The sequence below is a fragment of the Symsagittifera roscoffensis genome, chromosome 6, assembly GCF_963678635.1.
Source record: "Symsagittifera roscoffensis chromosome 6, txSymRosc1.1, whole genome shotgun sequence".
Taxonomy (NCBI): domain Eukaryota; kingdom Metazoa; phylum Xenacoelomorpha; order Acoela; family Convolutidae; genus Symsagittifera; species Symsagittifera roscoffensis.
Genome location: NC_087067.1, coordinates 37,925,216 through 37,944,476, shown reverse-complemented (window position 1 = coordinate 37,944,476; position 19,261 = coordinate 37,925,216). Strand labels below are relative to the sequence as shown.

Here is a 19,261-nt window from a genome sequence, read left to right as displayed (position 1 = left end):
GCGGCCAAAATAATGACAATTGACGGAAAAGGCAAATGCACTATAGTCATCATCGAAAGTCAATTTCTCAAACAAAGGGCTCATAATCGGTAAATGGCAATATGGTTGCTTAGCGTATAAGCAATCGAAAAAATTTGCCAAGTGGAAAAATGGATTTAGAAAATAAATCTTACTGATGCTTTCAGTAATTATTTCCTTTTCCTAAGATAATTCAAAGAAAATTAAACGGAACTTGCAACGACATAGCATCGCATTCCTATGATATAAAATTAAACGTCCACTAATGAAATGAAAAATAAAACAGCGGTAAATTAATGAGTAGCCTTTTATCTTGACCGTGAAGCACTTCTAACTGACATTTAGGCGTCAAGATACCATTTAAGGCGTGCAATTATCACCAAAAAGGCCTTCAAAACAAAAGTGCTTTCAGCTGCTTTTGACATTTTCGTTAAAATAATGGAACTTTTTGAAATAATTTCAAAAAATTTATGACGCTGCTTTTGTTTGTTGGGAAATGTTTAATTCTGAAGTTAATTTAACTAAATTGGATCTCATTAATTATTCCCCGCTAAATGTGGGGTGGGGGAGAGGTTTTTTTGTTTCTTAGTAGAAAATTAACAATTAAAATGCTTAACCGTTAATTTAGTTTTTTATTGGGGGGGGGGGGGGGGGGGGGAGAGATTTCGTACTGGTTTCCATGAGAGGGGGAAGGGGATAGTTAAAAATCTGCTCCAAAATGTAAATTGAATAAATCATAATTAGGCTCTTTTTCCTTTTCCCCCCACCTGCAAATTTTTACATGTAATTTTGTTGACCACATTGTCTAATTGTTATGAAAATTTACAGACTAATAAGGCCACGACAAACATATTTGGTCTTCATACTCAACCTCGTAAAACCACTCGTTACACTAATATATTGAAGCTCGTGTGAGGTGGGGGGGGGGAAGGAAATAGAGCCCATAATTATGTAATTTGATTTACGATTCATGAGCACTTTTTTAAGATCAACATTATGTAATTTGAGTTACGATTCATGAAATCCTTTTATGATTAAATTACAGAAAAGTATACAAAATTTTGAAAGAAAAAACCCTTAAAGTAATATTTTCTACTTAAGTTACTAGGAAATGTCTTTTTTTTCTGATGTTAATTTACAAAAACCTGCCCCAAGTAGTAAGTAGAATAAATCACAATTATGTTGTTTGACTGAGAATAAACAAACCAACCGAAAATGCGCGGAGTATATGAGCCAGCCAAAATGTTACGTCACTTCAATGAAATTTGCATGAATTTTGTAACTGTTACATAATTGTTACATAAATATTAACAAACACTTACGTACTATCGGCTGGTTTAAATACCAAGGGCTTATAACTTACAATTCACGAACAGTTTTTGCTACTAAATTACAGAACAATGTGCAATATATTGAAAAGAAAAGACTTTTGAAGTAAAATTTTCTACTTAAGTGTAGCCCGAAAGGACGATTTCACGGGCATTTCATGATCGCTTTTTTGGAATATATAAATTTCCCTTTTTTGAGGAGTTTCACAATCAAATTGTGAAACATCTTTTCTGAACACTTTACTACACAAAGAAGCAAAATAATATGTTTCGGCTGCAATAGTGGTACCACCTAGAAGTTTTAGAAAAAAAAACGGCCCTGAGCTGCAAAAAATAGAACTTCACGCAACAAAGTAATTCAGTTTGGAATGTGGAAAAAAATGAAACAGACTATCAGTAGACAGCCTGAATAGCCTCAAATAGATGCTCTGCCAATTGCAGAAATGCTAATATCTTATGAAACACTTGCTTTTGTGCTTCCTGAAATTCAAAACCTAATGAACTCTTTGAAAAAAAACATTTCAATTTTGCTGCTAAAAATGTGGTTTAGAAAGTACCGCGACCTGCTGATTTAAACTTAAAAAAATCTAAATTAAAATTTAACATTGGTCTACCAGAAATGCAGAAATGATGGGCAAGGCCAAAAAAGGAACCAAATGTGAAATATATGTATACAAAAAAATTTTAAAAGAATTTCTTAAAAAGACTCAAAAACGACAAGATTCATTGTTATAGGGTGAAACCTTGAATATTCCGACTGCCTTTTAGGTCTAGGGAGCAGTTTGTTTTTTAAAAATAAATGATTTTTTCAAAGTTTTATTTTTATTTTTGAAAGTTTTTGAAAACAATCTCCTCGCACACCGTAGAAAAAACGAAAAGATAATTTAAGCTCTTAGTTACGTAACAATTATGACAAGTAGTCTGCTTCAACCAATTTGGACCAATTTGACGGGTTAAGTCTCCGCTTACGCATTAATATCGCGAAACGTATCGCACAATAAATGTCTCAAAATGGTAGTATTAGCAATCTTTAAAACAACAATACACTTCGAATGATAAAAAAAACAATTCAAATCAACCGTACTATCCCTCCTCCCCTAAATTATTCACCTTAGAATATATGTATACCGTACTATCTCTCCCCCCCCCCCTCTTAGAATGCCATCCCAAACATATTATTTCTGAAAATCATAAAAACTGCTTGTAACAAGGCAAAACCTTGAATGTTCCGACAGCGTTGAAGTTTTGAATTCAAATTATGCTTTGAATTTAAATTAAAACAGTTGATGAATTTTTCAAAAAACGGAAAAAATTGTAAACGGTTTTTGATGTTTTTTTTTGAAAATGATATCTCCACACGCTATATAAACTGCAAAGTAAATTATCTTTCATGTGCCAAAGTTTTAAATAGAATAAAAAGCATGCCTCATTTCAATTTGGAACAATTTTGTATATTAAAAACGCTTACGCGTTATTTATATGAAATATATCGCGCGTTAATTGTCCCAAATTGGCCACATTGGCATTCTTTAAACAGGGGAAAAAGAGTCATAGGTAAGATAGCTTTTTGAAATTATGCTTGAAACAACATTTTTTTTTGAATTATTTTTTAAACATCCGTCGGAAATTGCTAGTTACAAAGTCGAATACTGTCTGGAGAAAAAAAACCACACTCGAGCACAAATATTCCGTCACTTTCTTCGATATTCTGAACAATTATGGAAAAAGTATGCATTTCAAACAAAACGCACAAACAAATTAGTTTCCACTATATTTCAGGTATGATAAGTTTTTGGATTGCATATGAGTGCTGTTACTGACCAAATTAATGTACTTTAAATCAGTTTTCCCTATTATAACTGTTAAATTTGAATAAATCTGAGCTATACTCAAAAACAGTTACTAAAAATAATAGCTTCCCCTCCTCAATTGCCAAACGGGGGATATTGTATGGCTGATCCCACAATTTTTTCAAAAAGTACTAGTTAAACCGTCAAAGTTTTTCTGAGAAAAAAACCGCCCCGAGCACAAATGTTCCTTCATTTTCTTCATAAACTGTCGGAACAGTAAAAAGGTATCTAAACTTGAACCTTGACACTACATCGACCGAAAGACAATCAAATGATAGCAAAGTACGCATTTAAACAAGGCTTAGCTGGTTACTGTTCAATTAGCACAGAATTTTCCAATCATGGACTTAAAAATAATATCACAAAAAAGTTTCTTTTTGAAATTATTGTCGTTTTTTTCTGCGTGGTGTAATAAAAGGTTCTGAACAAAAATCAAGAGTTTAGGCATTTATGATAATTATAGTAAAACAAGCAAATTGATCGCAGTTTTTGTAGAAAAACGACTAGAAAACTAAAAAAAATCAAAAGAATTTTCTCATCCAATTTTTTGCAGTTTTTTGAATTGGCGACTTTTTAATTTTCAAAAAGGCGCCGAAATACTCGGAAAAACTAATTTCAGTCGAAAGCAATTGAAAGCTTTTCAGGGATTTTTTTAGCTACTTCTTTTGCAAAAATGGGGATTTTCGTTAAAAGGAACAAATTCCTCTTATGCTTAAACTATGATTTATTCCTTAATAAGGGGAATTTTTGTTGCTAGGTTCACGAAAGGGATATGACTAAAGGGATTCATTTTAATCTTAAGAAAAAACTATTGTAAGCATGCTCGCTAATTCGAAATTAGACAAAAAAATCAAAAAGTTCAAACGTGTGTTTTTCTCGACACCGAGAAAATTTTTTTTGATATCGTCCGAATCACAACTGAAAAGTTTTTAAAATGATTTATCACCCAACTTTTTCTAATGATTATTTGTGGTAGCTGAGTTTGCGTGGAAAAAAAAGAAAAAAAGAATAAAACTGAAACACACCCGAATACAAAGTTCCTCCTCAATCTTCAAATGGTCAGAGCAATAAACTTAGGCATTCTATCTTATACTACTTCTCTTATATTCTACCCGATGGGAACATACACTAAAATATTCTATCCTACGCCATTCTACTGTATTATTTTAAGTTAACTAACAATTAGTTTTTGGTTTGCTATACGGACACATTTGTAGTCTCTATATTGGTAGACTCAAAATCCTATAGACTCAAATTTAACCTCGGCAATAAGCCGACCTCTCCAAATACTCGACTATTATTTTGATATCAAAACAAAAGCATATAGCGGATGTAACTAATTCAAATCCGTAACTTCCAGCATTTAGATGAGAAAGAATTTTAGTGAGAAGAAAAACACCAATTCTCAAAGAAAAACAGAGGACGAAAACGGCAAAAATCACGGGAAATGTTCAAGATGGAGCGCTGATCGATCAACTTATGAATCAGCAAAAATTGAAGAAAAAAAACAACTACAGAGTCAAGAGAACTGAACAATTCCAAAAATTTGAACGCGACAATGCTATTTCAAAAAACGGAGAGGATTCAAAAAACTATAGAAGTTCTCGAAAAAAGTGCCCCTAAAAATTTGATGTATGAACCATAACAAGACTGCTAAAAACAGGGCGAAGCCTTGAATATTCTGACTGCCTTTCAAGTTCTATGGAGCAGTAATAACACGAAAATATTAAATTTAAAAAAAAAAGAAAAAATTTTTGTTTTCAAAAGTTTGAGATTTTAAGTGAAAATCATCCCTCTACACCCAAAGAGATAGATTTCGCTCCTAGTAACAAATCAATTATAGCAAAAAGATTTCCTTCGACCAATTTGGAACAATTTTTAAGACGGATTAATTCTCCGCTTATTCATTAATAGCGCAAAACGTATCGAGCTTAAAATGTCAATGTCTCAAAATGGTCAAATTAGCAATCTTTAAAACCCCATAAATTCACGGAAAAACATTACAGGTTAATCAAATCATTTTAAATTTGAGCTCAAGACTACAAGACACTTCCAATGATAAAAAAAAACAATTCAAATCAACCGTACTTCCCCCCACCCCCCCTAAATGATCTACCTTAGAATGTCATCCCAAACAATGTCCTCCTGAATTAACTTTGAAAATCATAAAGACTGCGTTGAACTTTTTATCGAGTAATTTAAATTGAAACAATCGATGAATTTTTCAAAAAAAAACAGAAAAAACTTTAAACGGTTTTTGATGTTTTTTTTTCGAAAATGCTCCCACCACATGCCATATAACGCGAAAAACATAGCGCGTGAATTGTCCCAAATTGGCCAAAAAAGCATTGTTTAAACCCCCATAACAAATGAAAAAATAATCTTTTTAATAAGCTTAGGACAACAATACTTTTTGAATGAAGTGTTACAATTTTAGTCGTTTATAGAATTTAAAAAAATCAATTAGCTTGCCTAAACTCAATTTGGCGCGAAAAAGAGGAGGATAATTTGCCACGAATAAATAATTCGCGTATTGAAACAAACTATCAAAATATTATTCAAGCAGCAAAGCTGCAATTTAGACAAGTGCCAGCATACTCAATTCGCAATCACAAGATTTCCGGCTCGATGGCCAGCACTCAACTTTTCTAAAATTGGTCGGAATCAAAAACCACCCAAGTATGAAAACTTGAGTCGTACAAAATTAATGCGACCGAGTAGCTAGCCTCAATTAAGTTTGGAGCAATTTTGTCGAGCGGGATAAATTGCCATAAATTTTTTGCTTCAGGTTTTTCGCATTATGAATAAAATGTTATCAAGCGTGCGTAATTTAGTCCAAAGGATGGCCAAATTTGCAATTTACTAACTCCCAGAACTTTGCAAAAATTATTGGAGATGAAATATATTTTTTTAAAATTTGGTTTCAAAGAATCGATATCTTCAATGGGGTATAAGAAATTTTTGTGTTTAAAATATTTCGATTGCCCACAATTGACTGAATAAATTAGAAAAAACTGAAAAAAAACTACACCTAGCATAACTATTCCATTTTTGTTGACAATCGGAACAAAAAAAAGCAGCTTAGAACAGGGTAAACAGTTATATGGCTCGCTAAAAACAATAAACTAAGCAATAAAAACAAATTTGGTTTCAAAGAATCGATATCTTCAATGGGGTATAAGAAATTTTTGTGTTTAAAATATTTCGATTGCCCACAATTGACTGAATAAATTAGAAAAAACTGAAAAAAACTACACCTAGCATAACTATTCCATTTTTGTTGACAATCGGAACAAAAAAAGCAGCTTAGAAAAGGGTAAACAGTTATATGGCTCGCTAAAAACAATAAACTAAGCAATAAAAAAGTATAACTGATACAAAAATTTCAAACATTAGATGAAAAAAAAAAGGTAAATACTACCTCGATAAGAAACGCTCAAAAAAGTGCCAAGAAAATTGATTTTTATACCTAAAGAAATGTTACCAAGCAATAAGGAAGTAAGATAAAAAACCACTGCGGTAAACAAAGTAAATTTTGATTGATTCTTCCGTATCAAACTGTACTTAACAGAACTCTCAACTGAAAAAAAAACATTTATAAGCATCATTGCTTGCTGTGAGCTTTTTGAGCATTCCCAAGCAGCAAAAGGATTTCAACTTTTGATAGTGGAATTAACAGTTAGGAGTTCCCAATAATTTTTACATTTTTTGACTATCGGTAGAATATTCCTACTCCTAAAATGCACCGAGACCTCTGATTTTGCGATTTTCAAAAATATATAATTTTTTTTTCAATCTCGAGCTAAAAAAATAGCAAAAATTATACCCAAAATTTAAATTTTTATCATCCCTCTGAAGGAAAATTATATGTAGATGTACGCAAATAAGCCTCCGTTGGCTTTCTACTGTTTGCGTAGCGCACAAATATACAAAAAATTTGTCCTCTGTTCAACTATTTTTTAGTTTTTATTCTATGATTGCTGCCCATAATTGATTTTACCCAGAGAAACCAATACAATTTTAAACTATGTTTCGGTACGTTTTAAAGTACTGAATCGGGCCTATTATTTTCGTACGACTTAAAGTTTTACACTTGAAGCAGTCTTTTTTCCCTTGAGATTGTTTCTGAAGTGAATTTCTTTTGATAGCGTTAAATGGTATGTCTTAGAACCATAGTCTTTTCAATGGTCTCAGCAAGCGAGAGGTCGAATGTTTTAGGAGTTGACAGAAATTGCTATAAAAAGATTATTTACTGTTCCAACTTTCGAAGAAAGTGCGGAATACTTATGCTTGGTGAGGTTTTTTTATTCAGTCATTTTTCCTCTTGTAAACTGAACGTTATTGGCGAAATTTTTTCTTTACTATCTAAAAAACTCTGCTGTCTTGAACTCAAATTTAAAATGATATTTTACCGGTGACGGGGGTTTGAAAAGTTTTCCGCACTTTCTTCGAAAGTCGGAACAGTAAATAATCTTTTTATAGCAATTTCTATAATAGCGGGGGTTTGAAAAGATGCTTATTTGGCCTATTTGGGAGAACTAGCGTGCGATATATTGCGTTTTTACAACTCGCGTAAAAATCGAGTCACTGTGTCCCTAATTAAATTAATGACGGCAATTTATTTCTATTAACGCAACCAAGACACTAAAAACACCCTTGGTTTTTTGAATTTTTTTAATGTTATCTCTTTTTTTTTCTATTTTTTTTTACAATTATTCAACCAGAAAATAACTTTTTAATCGGCCTTCAGCGCAGTCCGAAAGTTCAGGGCTTCTCCCTGACATACGAGCAGTCTTGTTTTCCTCTCGCCTTGCCCGCGGTACCGACTTGCCTGGCACTGCTTGTTCTAATCTATGGTTTTTAATATATTATTCAACGTTTCCGATTTGTTGAGTTTCATTAAGATTTTTCCAGGAAAATCCAAAGTTTTAGAAGTCTAAAACAAAAGATTTTTTTTGTGTTTATTTTTTCAAACACTGGATTCAAACATGTGCATAATACATTAACGCCATAATTTTCATTGTAAGCTACTTTTGCTTGCTTAAGAAACAGCCACAACCCATTTTGATAAAAATTAAGATTCAATTTGTTTGCCTTGAACTCAGTTTGATTTTGAACAAGCATTTCTTTATAAGCATTTAAAAACTTTTCTACAATACTGTACTTTTTTAGAATAAGCGAAGTCGACACGTTTGATCATGTGATGTAACACGTTTTAAAAGATAAAAAAAAAATAACTTTTTTGAAAGGGACAACTTTCCTCAAGGCTGACGTTTCTTATAGTTTCACACCATTGTATAAACCTATTACAAATAATAAAGGTAGTATTGCGTGCGTTTAGTTTTGCCTTTATTTTATTTTTGAAGAGACGACGTAAGTGTAAATTGCTTTACACAAAAGAGAGGTAGTAAAGAGTAAAACGAAACAGTTTGAACTGTCATGAAACGAAAAACCGCAAAACATTCAGCAAAAAAAATGGTGAAAAAAAGGGTTAATACTGGCTCAAAATGAAACATTATTAAAATGGCTAGAATTTTGATTCAAAAACATAAAAAAATTACCATGCAATTTTTTGATTGAAAGTTTGAAAACACTCTGGTAACTAAGCTCACAAATATTCACATAAATGTCAAAAAGCCAAAAACAAACCATGATTATTTCGATTACCATGATTGATTTTCTGTAGACGGAAAACTATGAGACAGAAATTGAAAACTTTCGAAAAAGTGCTCATTGATCGGCAGTTACGACGGCAGTTACAAAAAAATTTCAAATTATTAAACAGTAAAAGATTTAACAAAATGTTGAACGCATAAAAAATCTCCGTTATTGTGAAAAAAATTTCAGAAAATCTATATGAAATTGATTAAGAATTTTGAAAAAAAAATTGAGCTATAATTGGAATAAGAATACTGGGGGAGTTTTTTCAGTGGGTAAGAATCAAATTATTCGACCCATTAAAAAATTTGAAATTCGAAGAATTTATAGCTTAACCTGCATTTTATTTTCTCCAATTAGGGCTAATAAAAATACGTTCATTGCTGAAATGCAAATCGTGACCTACAATTGATAATTTTTTGCTTGAATGTTAAATTAGTTTTTATAATCGATTGTGATTTCATTTACTCCTTGTGATGAGATTAAGCCTTTTAAAGACGTAGCGAAGAGTTTTTATTTTGAAAATAATGATTTTGAGACTGAACAATTAAAATACATTTTTTTCCACGGAAGTTCACAGCCCAAAAAACACCTTTTTGAAATGTAAAAAAGTTAGAAAAATATCATTGAGCGGAGGTGAAGTGGCGCTTCTCAATTGAACGTTTAGAAGATTGAGAGCCAGCATAATCCAGGTTTGTTGTTTGTTGCATGAGCTTGCGGAAAAACTTGCCAGCCCAGATAACTCGTTGAATTCATCCAGTAGCCATTTACAGGACTAATTCGACGATTTCTTTGTACTAGGTATATTTTCAAATTTTCAACAATCTCTTGCAACAAGTTTGAATAATTTTTTCAATTTTCCGACCTTTCGATTGAGAAGCACCACTTGACCGCCGCTCAGTAAATTTTTTAACCTTTCAATGCGACCATTTAATCATAACCAAAAAAGAATAGTTCTTCGGGCATATATTTGGATTGTTCAGTTTAAAGATCATTATTCATAAAATTAAAGATTTTTGCTGCGTCTTTGTATAATTTTATTTTGTCACAAGGGAAATTGAAAAAATCGTAATTGGTTACAAAAAAAATAAGTTGATAATTTAGTAAAAAGTCAATCAAATTTTGCATTTGATCCACCTGTTTTTATTAACCTCAATTATTGAAAAGTATATGCAGGATAACACAGAAACTCCGTAAAAAACAGCCAATAACAAGAAGAAAGAAACGAGCAATGTAGTCTGTAGAAACCAAATAGGAGTTGAGACACAACGCCATAAACCAACTTGCTACGAGGTTGTAAAATTTGATTACTTGGGACTTTTTAAACCACAGGCAGTATTTAACATCCACAAAATTATCTGTGGTATCTATTGTTTCACATGGTATTTCTCTCGTATAAACTATCCCAACATTTCAAAAGAGTTCAAAAGTTATTTTGAAATATTTGGAACTACAGAAATATTTGACATAAAAAAATTTGAAGTTTTATGGCACTTTTTTGAAGGTTTGACCGAAAAATCGCGTTATACTGGTTTGAACTCTAACCTCAATTTTAGCCTATATTGTGTATGATAGATATTTGGGGCTAGTCAGACTAGTTTGAACTAGGTAGCATGATAAAAAAAAGTACCAATGAAGGGATCCTTTGATTGTCGGAGGTTCAGAGCCCTATGAAAAGAACACTGCTCCCTCCCACAAAAACAGCAATTATTTTTGAGACACAGAGTTGCAGCAGCAATCAATGCGATAAAACGCAAGCGCAGCATTGCAAAATAGCGAATAGAAAAGGAGAAAATAGATATTTGAAAACAACTTAGTCTGGGAAAAATTGAAAAGTTCAATTTCAGCAAAACTGCCGGGAACACAAACACCAGCATGTAATGAGTTTTGAATATTTACGGAGCGGCCATTAGCCGAAAACATGTAGAAGGCACCCATTGACCCTAAAACAAAAAATGCTATAAGAAACTTGTCATTTAGCAACTTTTGAGAGATAAGATTTTCAATTTTTGCACAACAACCGATCTGAATTGCCCTTCAATGTATTATTCATTTTTTTTCCGTTTTAGCTATAAAAAATAAGCTCACTAAATTAATAAAACAGAAGGTAAACTATTTTAATTGAAAATATATCTAAAAAAGTTAATCAAAAACTCAAACGATGATCGTCATATAACGAAGGAAATCAAAAAAGAACTCCGACAATCACTTTTTCTATTGTAAACATACTTTCCCTAAGCAATACTCAAAATTTGTGTATGCAAAGGCAACCACGTTGCCTCTAGACACCAAGTGAGAAGTAAAATGCAAGTTTTTACACAGAGCCGAAGTTGCAGTTCGCAAACATAAGCAAAAATATGACCAATAACGCTACTAGTAAAATCTGAATGAGTGAAACTTCTGATTGAGTCTACAAAAACTCGTAAGTGACGCTTGCCACTTATGAGTCTACATATTTTCTCAGTGACGCAATCTCATTATGATCTAGTTACAAAAAAATCATTAAAAATATCCGACCCTGCCCAAGTCCGAGCCCTCTTATTTTGTTGCGGGTCTCCTTCCATGCCTGTACTCTACAGATCCAAGATACTTTGAAGCTTAAGCGCTATTTGTAATAAAATAGTCTGTGTTAAGATCCTTATTATTGGTTGTACTTAATAGCTGGTTATTGATCAAAAGGAACACTATTTGTTCGCAACAATATTTGCAACCTAGGTTGGAAAAAAAACAGTTCATACTATAACACAAGCTCTGCTTGTCTAATTATTCAAACAAAGAAGCATGTTAAAATTGCGACAATAAAAATATTTCATAACAAGATAGTGAACAAAAAAGAAAAGACAGGGAAGACACGGAACTAACTTGAAAAAAAAAATCTTGAAAAAGTCTAAAATTTGTTCAAAAAAAATCAAATGTTCGCCTCGGATGCTGTTCATAAACCACCTTATAAAGTTTTGGATATAATTTACCGAGCAGTCATAAGCCAAAAAAACTAAGCCAACAATAAAAAATTTAGGCACAAAAATTTTTGAACTCAAAAGTTTTCACGTTTTCACGTCCCAACCTTTTGGAAAAATACCAAAATGGGAAACTAATTTTTCCTCTTAAGTACGCAATGATAATAGACCTAACTGACATAAAATAAGCCGGAACTGTTATGCTTCGGAATTGAGGCCGATAGAAAACCGTACCAAATTACAAAATATTATGAAAAAAAAACAGAAATGAGTCGATGAGAACTGCGACGAACACCACGAATCCCAAAAAAAACATGGAATATTTTCTATGACTTTTTTTCAAAAAATCACTACACAAACTGGTTTTTTATGAAAAGTTGTTCACAAAAAATATACATTTTCAACGCCATATCTGACAAAAGTAACGCCAGATTGAACAAAGTTTTTGTTTAACTAATTTTCAGGGCAAAAATAAAAACAATTTGAACAAATATGTTCTAAATTGGACAATATAGCAAAAAAACGATTAAATTGAACAGAGGGCATAACAATTTCAACGTTTCAGTTTTTCATTTTTTTTTCTTTGTCCCTTAATGTTTTGACTCGCCAATTATCTGGGAATGAAAGATACTGTATGGTTGTACCATCCTCGACAAGTCTTTTTCCTTGTCAGCAGCATTAATAATTTTTTATTTGCTTCATTTGAACATTTTCGATATTTTTTGTGGCATTTCAGGTTTTTCAGTTTTTGTTTGAACTGTTTGGAGTTTGTTCAAATACAGTCAAAGTTTGTTCAATTCGTTTGTACTTTCTGTGGCGCGTCCAAATCAAAACAAGACTGCATATATTAGGGCGAAGCCCTGAATCTTCCGACTGCCTTTTAAAGTCTAAGGAGCAGCAACAACATGAAAATTTCAAATTTGAATTTTAAAAAAATGAGATTTTTTTGTGAAAACAGCCCCCCCCCCCCACACACACCATATTAAGTACAAAAGGATAGATTTTGCTCCTATGAACAAATCAGTTATGACATATAAGTTTCCTCGAATCAGTTTGGAACGGTTTCTAATAACGGCTTAAATCTCGCTTACGTGTTAACAGCGCGAGATATATCGCGCGTTAAATGTCCCAAATTGGCCACAGTGCCAACTTTAAACCCCCATAACTTTACAAAAAATGATCAAAGGTGAAATATATTTTTTTCAAATTTCAGCTCAAGACAACAATAGCTTTCGGTTGATATTAAAAATTCCGTCAAAAATTGCTAGTTAAAAAGTCGAAACTTGTCTGAAGACAAAAAACCCACGCCGAGCGCAAATATTCCGTTACTTTCGTTAAGAAAGTTGGAACAATTAACTTTGTTCAAATCGGTGTTACTTTGTTCATATATGGCGTTGAAAAGATATAGACTAGTTCCCGATTACAAGACACTTGCTCTCGCAAGTTTAATAACATTTTTATGTTTACACAAAATTCAGAAAATATCACAAATTGATGATTAATTTATAAAACCAAATAAAGATGCTTGAAAAAATGATATAAATCACTATAGCAAAGCCATGTTTAGATGTTGCGGTTCTGTTTCCTTTTCCCCACACCAGCAAAATTTTACAACTAAATTCATTGACCACATTGTCCAATTGTTATGAAAATTTACATACAGACTAATAAAGCCAAGGACAACATTTTTGGCCTTCATAATCAACCTCGTAAAACCACTCATTACACTAAAAAGTTGAAGCTTGAGTGACGTGGGGGGGGGGGGGGAAGAGCCGATGTTGCTTAGTTTTCAGACAGAAATCAGGGTCGAAGATTTAAAAAAACTAGATATTTAAAAGTAAGCTTACGATATTATAAGTTTTAAACCCGAAGTTCAATCCATCTTCACAGATAAAACAACGCATCAATGTTTCTTGTTATTGTGAAATAAATAACTATAGTCAGCCGGTTTTAATACCAAAATCACTAAATTATATCATAGAAACTATCAACTTTTGCTTTAAAACCTGTTAAAGAATTTATTTTGAACCAACCTTTTTTTCGACTATTTACTGGTGAATCCTCTTCATCTGAAGAAACGTAACTGTCAATCAGATATTCCATAACGACTGCAACTGTGACACCTCGCGTTCAATTTGAAAAACTGTAATATCCAAAATAAAAGTTACTAAACAAAATGTTATTATACTCGCATTTCAAAAGAAAGTTGCTGTGTTTGCAAAGATGATAGATTTTTTCAGTAGAAAACACCACAAGTTTCCAACAAAGCTTTTGTGCAAAATCGATTCCAAAGCCAAAAATGTTATACACTACTACATGATATGTCATTGCAAGATGTGTTCCATTTTAGAAACGCGTCAAACATAAAAACTAAAACCGCAAAATTTTAACTGCAGTTTTATGGTTCACTGAAGCAATATGAAAATTCAATTTGAACTTGAAACTTCAAGAAACTTCAAAGGATATAGCAAAAAAAGTAACTTGTGGTACACAATAGGGTCAACCAGATGTTAGAGCAAACACTAAAACTGTTGAAAACGAGTTGAAATTAAGATAAATATATAATTAAGACAAATACCAAAAATAGACATGTTTGAGTCTCTCGATAGATATCACTGAATCATAGAAACATCAGTAAAGACTTCGGTCATCATCATTCATAATATAGCCAGAAGCATCCGCGTTTTCAGCGAGGCGTCGAAAAACGTCTGACAAGCTGATGTGACTGTGCTCGGAACCTTCTGATCTACTCACACAGCGACCAGCTATTTTGCAAGTGTGTTTAGGCTGTGCAACTGCAAATATACATACACACTTTCAACTTCGGCGAGTAAAATGTTAAATATTTTTTTTCAAAGGGATAATTTTAATTTTCAATACCTATTATATTTAGGCCTCAATTTTGACATATGAAAACGTTTTTAAAAACCGAACAAGGATTCATACACTTTATCTCACGAGGAGACTTATTTAGTGCAGAGTCAGCTCATAGGTCGCAAAATCTTTGCGAGAGAAAGTATCAAACAACCGTAATAGTTCGCTTCGGAAACACCACCAAAAAGAGCAAAAGAAGCTCCAAAAAGTCAAAAAATGGAATAAAAAAAAGTTGAAATAAGCCTTAAAAATAAAACTTTTGGCTATGTGCTGGACCCGAACCCAGACCTGTAAATTAGAAGTCTCTTTGGTACAATCGCATGAAAATTGGCAAGCACAAGCCACCAACAAAACAGTTATCACCCAATGATCATGTTAGCAAAAGTGCCACCAACAGAGCACTTTTCTTTGCGAGACAAGTTGGAAAATTGGATTTTGTAAACAAACACTACACTTACTAGCTCGCATGCGTTTTGATTTTTCAAAGCATAGCAAAAATTTTAAAAATATTATTTTAATTAGCATATCACAGAGGCGAAGCTGCACTTCGCAAACACAAGCTAGAACACAAAAAAGTAGCTTTACAACAAATTTTCGCCTGAACAACCCTTAAACGTTTCCTGAAAAAAGCAAAAATATCATCAAAACTTAAATAAGCGTCTAGTTAACCTTAATAGTTTATCAAAAACAGCTACAGTTGCTGTCAAATTGTCAAATCTATGCGTAAAAAAAACGACCAAATAGAAAAAAAACTATTTAGTTGTTCTAAATTTTAACAGCAGACTTGTAGATTAGAAACCTCACGTCCTCGCATCTGCACCCCGGTAGCTTGAAAGTAAACTAGTGGCCCAGTTCCTGCTGAACGCAACTAATTTGATATTTTAAATCATTTATTGGTATGATATGGAAATGCGTATTTTACAAAATTTCAAAAATTCGATTTTACGCAAAACCATAGTGATTTCTGTGTTTAACTACGGGATTAGCCGCTTATAAATAGGATATAAGTACCACTAGTTCTTTGAATAGAATTCTTTAACTTATATTTGGATGGTTATTGTTGGAAAAAACAATGAAAAAGTTTCCAAAAAACGGTTGAAAATTCAAAAATTGTTCAACTTTAGCATGGGAAGAGCCTTTTAGGCAAAGCAGATTGCCACAGCCTATTTTTTTAGCTTAAAATCAGGAACTTCTAACAAACGGTTTTTGCGAAAAAAAATGATTTTCCGAAATCCATTTTTTCCAAAATCCAAACCGGCTTTTCTACGAAAAAGAGGAAGTTTATATGAATAAACCAACATCATAACCACTAGGTCAGTTTTTGAGAATAAATAAGTTTCCAAAAAACGGGCGAAAATTCAGAATGTACAATTCTACAATTTTTTTTCAAAATGTGCGACATAGCCACTTGCGCAGAACGAATTGTCTAACTGGACTTTTTGTGCAATTGGACCTTAAATTTCAGATTTGGCAGAGTGCTGTTTGAGAAAAATGACAATTCCGAAAAATGGGTCGAAAGTTAAAAAATGAACATTTATAGTATCACAACTTTTTCCTGAGAAATAAGGGGCAGCCATCTATGCAAGGAAAAATTCTATATCTTTCTGTTCCGATTTCATTTTTTATCTTAGATTTGACAGGAAAATTAGGTGAAAATTCAAACAATTTTTTCTCTACCAAAATCAATTTAACCGTTTATGAAGGAGCGATTCCCATAATTTCTTTTTTGATTGAAACTTTAATCATAGATTTACGCAAACAAATTTTTGAACAAAAACAAAAAAATCAAAAAATATTAAGTCAAAATCTCCCTACTGCAATTTTCGAGGGCCGTAGGTGGTGTCAAATGAAAAAAAACTAGCGTGAACCATTACTAGCCAAAAATCAAACAGCAGCATATGCTATTAAATTCCTTATGCTTCAATAGGCATAAATATGATCAAATTGAAATATACCAAAATGCCACCGATTGAGCCTTTTTAGTTTCGATTTCACTTGGAAAAAACGTTCCTTTGTAGTAATACACCAAGCTGGTTTGTTGCAGCGTTTAAATCTCGTTCGAATCACGATGGAAAGAGCTTTAATATGATATATCGTTCATTTCTCTCCGATGGTTAATTGTGGTAGCTGTTTTTGAGTGGAAAACTTAAAACACCGAAAACAAAATTCCTCCTTTTTTAATGGTCGGAACAAAAACAAAATTGTTTTAAGTATTTAATTTTGAAACGTATCTGATTACTGCACAATTTTACCGCGGAATTCAATGTTTAGAGCGAATGTTTTTCATTGATTCCTATCAGTTTCCAAAATGTAATTTGCGCATGATTGATTGCGTTTCAATCAAGCAAGCATACAAAAAATTAAACTACACAAAAATTTAACACAGAAAGCTGCAAGTATTTCTTTTAAATGAAAAATTAACCTTACCAAAATTACAATTGTGTACATAGAGGATAAGCGGAGTTTTACACCACTTGGGGTGTTACAACACAAACGTATAAAAAAGATGTCGAAAAAATTTTAGATGTTGAAAAAACAAGATGAAACAAAATTTTCGCAATTCTCAATAAAAAACAACTAGAAGTCCAATTAAAACTGGAGGCAACTTTTTGAATTTGAACAAAGAAGCTACACTGATGCGGTACGAAGAGTGTCATTTCAAATATTGGATTCTGCCTAAAACCTTACTTGTTACTATACTAAAATAAGTGCGAAGAGTAGGAAATTTTCAGATAATCAGTTTTCCCCGAGGAGATAAAGTTTCTCTTATAAAAAATAAGGAGTCGCCGCTTCTGCACGAAGAATTATTGCAACAAATTTTTTCAATTGAACTTAAATTTTAAGAAAAGTCGAATTTTTTCATCTCAGATTTGATGCGTAAATTTTAAGAAAAACTTATTCCTAAAAAAAACCGGTAGATTTCGCGTAAACTTAAAAAATTTCAAAAGAACTGTCAAATTATTACAACCTTGACTTGTTTGAAGGCAGTATTTTTTATCTAGCAAACTGGGCTTTGTCAATTATAAAGGTAGGCTTTCAACAATCTGTTGATTCGATTACACCAATAATATATTGGGCAGGATAGTTAGCGGGAAAACTCCAAAAAAAGGGTGAACAAACCAAAAATTTGGCTTTTCCAAAAATCAAAGCTTTTTGTTTGAAAAAATTATGCAGAGCCGTTATGTAGAAGGAATTCACGCATCCTGTAATTTCGATTGAACCCAAAATCTTAGATTTGCGAGGGTAGTTTCCGAGAAAGGTCAAAAACTTTCGAGATAATTTAAAAATTAAAATTTTTACTTTTCCGAGGGCAATAAATTCTTGTGTAACATTTTCTGTTAGTATCTGCTTAGCTTATGCATAGGAGATTCCCACTACCCGTTATCTCATTGAAGTAACATCAGATCTGAGAGGTTAGTTTTCCAGAAAGTCGAAAAGATTCAATTAAGGGTCAAAAATTTGACTATTTCGAGAGCCTTACCTTTGTGTACAAAAAGGGAGTCTAGCTGCTTAAGCAGGTGAGCTTCTCAAAACAGTACTATTCATTGAATTCAAAAACTCATATTTGAGGTGAGTAATTATCGCGAAAACTAAAAAATCAAAAATATGGGTCAAATATTTCCCCACACTTTATCGAAAGCCATAGACAAGAGGGTCAAGTAAAAAAAGATTCCAGGGGAGCATGCAGGCACACAATGGAGTAAGCAGTACTTTAATTGATGCCCCTTTTTTGAAAGTCAGGAGAAGTTTCTGAGAAAAACTAAGATTTTAGCAAAAAGTGCAAAAAAATTCGAAAACGAAAAAACATACAACCAACTTGAAACGGCACAAAATTAGGTTATTAAGCCGATACGATAAAATTAGGCCAAAATAAGCGATTTTTAAGCAAAACAAAAAACAAAGGAAATACGAAGTCAAGGTAGGTAAAATTACAAACTAAGGCGAGTATCAAACACTAAAAACATTAGAAAAAAATGAGAGCAAAAAAAATTAAGATGTGACAACTAAGGCGACAACAAACAAGGAGACAAATAATCAGCCGACAATTTGGAACTGAATATTTCTCGTTTAAAAAAGGTCCTGGTCAGACTCATACCCAGGACCTTTGCCGTCCCAAGCATATTAGTTACCTCCAGGCTAAGTTGGCCGAGAACGCTTGAAAACTTGGATATATTATGTAGATGGGGAGCGGAGGCGGATGTAGAATTTTCTCGATGGGGAGCAGAGGAGGATGTAAAGTTTTCTCAATGGGGAGCGGATATTTCCCTGGGGAGACGATTGTCGACCATTTTTTTTAGTTTGACTAAATCGATTTTCAGAGCTCGTTCAAGACCTTTATAGACCTTGTTGTAACCAAAAATTCTGCGCTGCAGGCAAGTTTAATTTTTAAAAAAGCAGGCCAAAAATGGTGTTTTTAGGCTTTTTAGGACTGTTTTCCGAGCGCGCTCCTCCCTCAAAATTGGTATAAGACATTAGTATAAGACCGAAGGCGACATAAGAAAAAAATTTAGGGCCACTCAACCAAAATTAATAATCTTAAAATGGAACCAAAGTGGGGACTCATTAGCTCATCAGG

The 19,261-nt window shown here is 32.7% G+C and overlaps 1 protein-coding gene across 2 annotated transcripts in view; it reads right to left on the bottom strand.

Moving 5' to 3' along the window:
- Positions 1–14,218, bottom strand: part of LOC134848179 (calretinin-like) — a 28,553-nt gene extending 14,335 nt beyond the window's left edge. The window contains exon 1 of one of the 2 annotated variants that reach the window (XM_063865547.1): positions 13,845–14,218. In XM_063865547.1, the coding sequence (XP_063721617.1) occupies positions 13,845–13,914 (70 nt within the window). In that variant the 5' untranslated portion in view covers positions 13,915–14,218. Of the gene's footprint in view, positions 1–10,038; positions 10,130–13,844 lie in introns of those variants that run through there. The other variant, XM_063865549.1, reaches the window with a different exon arrangement.
- Positions 14,219–19,261: the final 5,043 nt, after the last annotated feature.